This window comes from Perkinsus marinus (genome assembly GCF_000006405.1).
Source record: "Perkinsus marinus ATCC 50983 genomic scaffold scf_1104296975596, whole genome shotgun sequence".
NCBI classification, from domain to species: domain Eukaryota; phylum Perkinsozoa; order Perkinsida; family Perkinsidae; genus Perkinsus; species Perkinsus marinus.
In genome coordinates, this window is record NW_003200720.1 from 229,900 (window position 1) to 233,699 (window position 3,800).

At 42.6% G+C, this 3,800-nt stretch overlaps 1 protein-coding gene across 1 annotated transcript; it reads left to right on the plus strand.

Moving 5' to 3' along the window:
- Positions 1–486: 486 nt before the first annotated feature.
- On the plus strand, positions 487–966 carry Pmar_PMAR025548 (hypothetical protein; the record flags this gene model as incomplete). Its single annotated transcript, XM_002765161.1, has 1 exon — positions 487–966. A coding segment is annotated over one exon (480 nt), but the record flags the coding sequence as incomplete, so codon positions are not given.
- Positions 967–3,800: the final 2,834 nt, after the last annotated feature.

Sequence of the window (3,800 nt, forward strand, 5' to 3'; positions counted from 1 at the left end):
CCCCGAATGGCGCTACATGCCATCTTCTATTGGAGTGTAGCACGTTTGTGTCGGCTTGCCGTTTACAGTAGCCTCACATGCCCAGCAGATGCCCGCTCGACAATTGTATGGTATTCTTACCTACTCATGACGTGACCGCGCGCCACGAAATTACCCCCCTCACCCCGTGCTTATGGGCGACTTGCAATATGGTTTGATTCGCTGGTTCTTGATATTTATTATTGTTGATTTGGATGGACACCATCTTGGGAGGAGTTGATGCCAATTTGGCTTTCAACGCCAAGCGCTTCGGATGCCTTGAAAATTGAAAAAATTGACACAATTTTTATGGAGAGAGTTAGAGCCTCACTTCAGGAGAGCGATCCGTAGTCGCATCGCTGTCTCGGATGATGACATGCACGAACCAAGTAAAACAACGAGTGGAGAAAAACTACCATTAGGATTGCGGGCTCCACTCTAGTATATGCATTGCCATGTCACCATCAGATACGACACTAACAACAACAACAACAACAACAACAACAACAATAGCAACAACAGCAATAGCAACAACAACAACAACAACAGCAACAAAAACAAAAACAATAGCAACAACAACAACAACAACAACAACAATAGCAACAAAAACAAAAACAATAGCAACAATAGCAACAACAACAACCACAACAACAACAACCAACAACAACAACAACAACAACAACAACAATAGCAACAAAAACAAAAACAATAGCAACAACAACAACAACGACAACAACAACAACAACAACAACAACAACAACCACAATAGCAACAAAAACAAAAACAATAGCAACAACAACAACGACAACAACAACAATACCAACAACAACAACAATAACAATAACAACAACAATAACAATAACAACAACAATAACAACAACAACAATAACAATAACAACAACAATAACAATAACAATAACAGCAACAGCAACAACAACTCCCAACACAGTTTTCTCACTGCCAAGTGTATGCTATTTATTCAACTTCCCCGAACCCTGTAAATGCATCCATTATACTAACGCAAAGACTCCTCTGTGTCATCCAAGCTGCCATGATATGCTACAACACCCCGTCCATTCCTCTCTAGTTGTATAGAGTCTTCATACCGAGTATCAGACCAATGCTGTTGATATCGAAAAAGCTGATGCAGTCTCCAAAACTTGCCATAAAACGGCAAAGTCAACAACCTGATCTTCTGGATGCGAGTAGTGAACCGAATGTGAGATTGACAAAGTGTGGTATTATAAACTCTAAATAACAACTCAGAGTTGCTGTCACTATTCTCTTGAGAAGACTATTCGATACTCCAAAGCCTCGTGCGTCGAATGTGTTGATAACACGAGATATACCACCGGACGAAATTCGTTGGTTGCATTTGAGTGCTACTATACAATTCACATAACTACTCCAAGTCGTAGAAATAACTATCTACTCCACTGAATGTGTCAATAACACGTAAAGGGAAGGCAACTTACAAAATCCAATCCTGAATGCAAGAAGCAGGCCGCGATGAAGCCTAACTTCTGTGGTTGTCCACAATAGTATGCCAGAAGTCGACCAAAGAGTATCTGATCGCGACTGTAATGGTGGTGAATTGTAGCTGAGGCTCACCAAGCCGCATAGAGCGATAGCTGCTAGGGCGTAGCTGTTGAGAAGTTGTCGTATTATGATGAAGTGATATGATGCATAGAAAGTTGATATCAAAAGATGGCCGGGGAACTCAGAAATACTCGGATACTCGGGAGTGTTCGCCGATTTATCTAATGATCGGATAGGGAATTTCGGAAAAATTGACCCAGAGTAAAACGCTCACCGGTGTTCTTTTCGAGATCTAGGAAGTCTTCCGCCTCTTCCTCAGGTACACTTTGAGGAAAGAAACTGAAGACACCATCAGACGTATCCTAGGTTGAAGCATGTAAGATTCAGATTAGGCCCAATACGGTACCTTTGACCAAGCTCTCTGTGGAGGAACACTCTCCAGAAGAACTCCTCGAGCAACGGGTTGACGAGGGCAAAGTAAATCCCCAACACTATCAACACTGGCATAGACATATCTAAGGTTCATCTTGGTAAGATACGGAATAGGTCCCCAACCTACCAAATCCATAAGATGCGAGTTGGTGTAGGAAATTAGGAATGCACACTGGAAGGCTTCCACCATCGTATCGAGTGCCACACCGTAAGAGTGCGTATCCAACACTACCCAGAGCTGTCACTATACAGAATGAAAGGACGGCAACGAGGAGGTTGGCTTGTCGCAATGCCTGATGGAGTTCGCTACTTCTACTCTTCATGCTGCTATACAACGACATTATACAGTGCATGCCAATTTGATATGCAAATGTGCAAAATGAGCGTCTTCCCTGAGATTAATAGTAATATCTCTGATACTCCGCAAATACAATATATACGTTGCTATGCCCATGTACGTAATCGTGTGAGTCTGTAATAGGGAAGAATTGTTGTATTTATTATAAAGTCTAGTGACCAGATGAATCAAGTTTCACACCTTTGGCATGATACTGCATATAAATCGCAAATGTGTATGTCTTGGTGTCCGATAACACAATTGTTTTCCGTGAAGTTAATCGTCGTGAAATATTTTTTCCCTACTATTTTTCATATCATTACGGTGAAGCTCTAATAATACGCCAGTAGTGAGCGGAAATGTTGCTATGCCTCCGAGGCTTCATAATAAATTGCAAGGCGAGTGAAGAAGGGCTTTCTCCGATCATGCAGATTATTCCACTACGACCACACCACTTCTCGAGCCACACATCATTCGAAAAAGCCTAGCTTATGTATCAGGCGAGGAATATGAGACTACTCCCGTCCCCGCCCTTTATCGTGTATTGGCCAGAACTGTTATGCGCTATGACTGTAGTTAGCAAGGAGAATCGGGAAACGAACTCGCGGGGCCTTTTACAAACAAGCTGACCTCAGTTTATTCGTCTCGAAAGTTTAGTAAACACATAACATTAAAATGCCCAGATAGTGTCCTCCATCACACTGGGAAGTATCATAAATATATTAATGCTATCCACTACTACGTATATATTATAACTAATCTATGATGGATATATTCCTAGTAGGCAATCAGGCAACAGTGATGTCCACATCATCCCGAACAGAAGGAGTGAGTACTGAGTACTGCAAGCTAGAGTGTTGATTCCCATATATGAACATCCCCGATGATGATCGCTCACCTCGATGAAGTATTCCCTATACCACTCCTTTGACTCATCGTAACGTATGATAACGATCGGGATGACCAACATTGACAGTATGTGCATTACAAACATGGCCACGAGGAAGCTGTGTAGTTTGGTTAAAGCTGATATAAAGAAAACAGCATGTCAATTCTGATGAATATCTTCGAGCCGTTCAACTCTATCTTACACGGTTTTCGATCAGTGTTGGGAAATATGCACATACTAAACTACATGTGTTGATATTAATATGGAAATCCTAGGCATTTATCGTTGGTCTCTGTAGTAGTACACCTCAACCCGAATAATGTGTTTGAGAACTCCCGAGCTCAGATACGCCCCCCCCTCCCCCTCTTCGCGTACAGCAAACTAGCATGATGACTGCAGGGGAAAGGGCAAGGGCCAGTGTGAGGAGGAAGCGGGTCGGCCTTGCTAAGATGAGCTCTTTGTAGACCTGTAAGAATGAGGATGATATGAACAGCACATTGCCAACGCTGCCACCTGGCAGGGGTATCTTAGGTTGCTGTTGGTAAGATACGGATCATGCCCAACCGCTGCTTCCCCGATCAACGG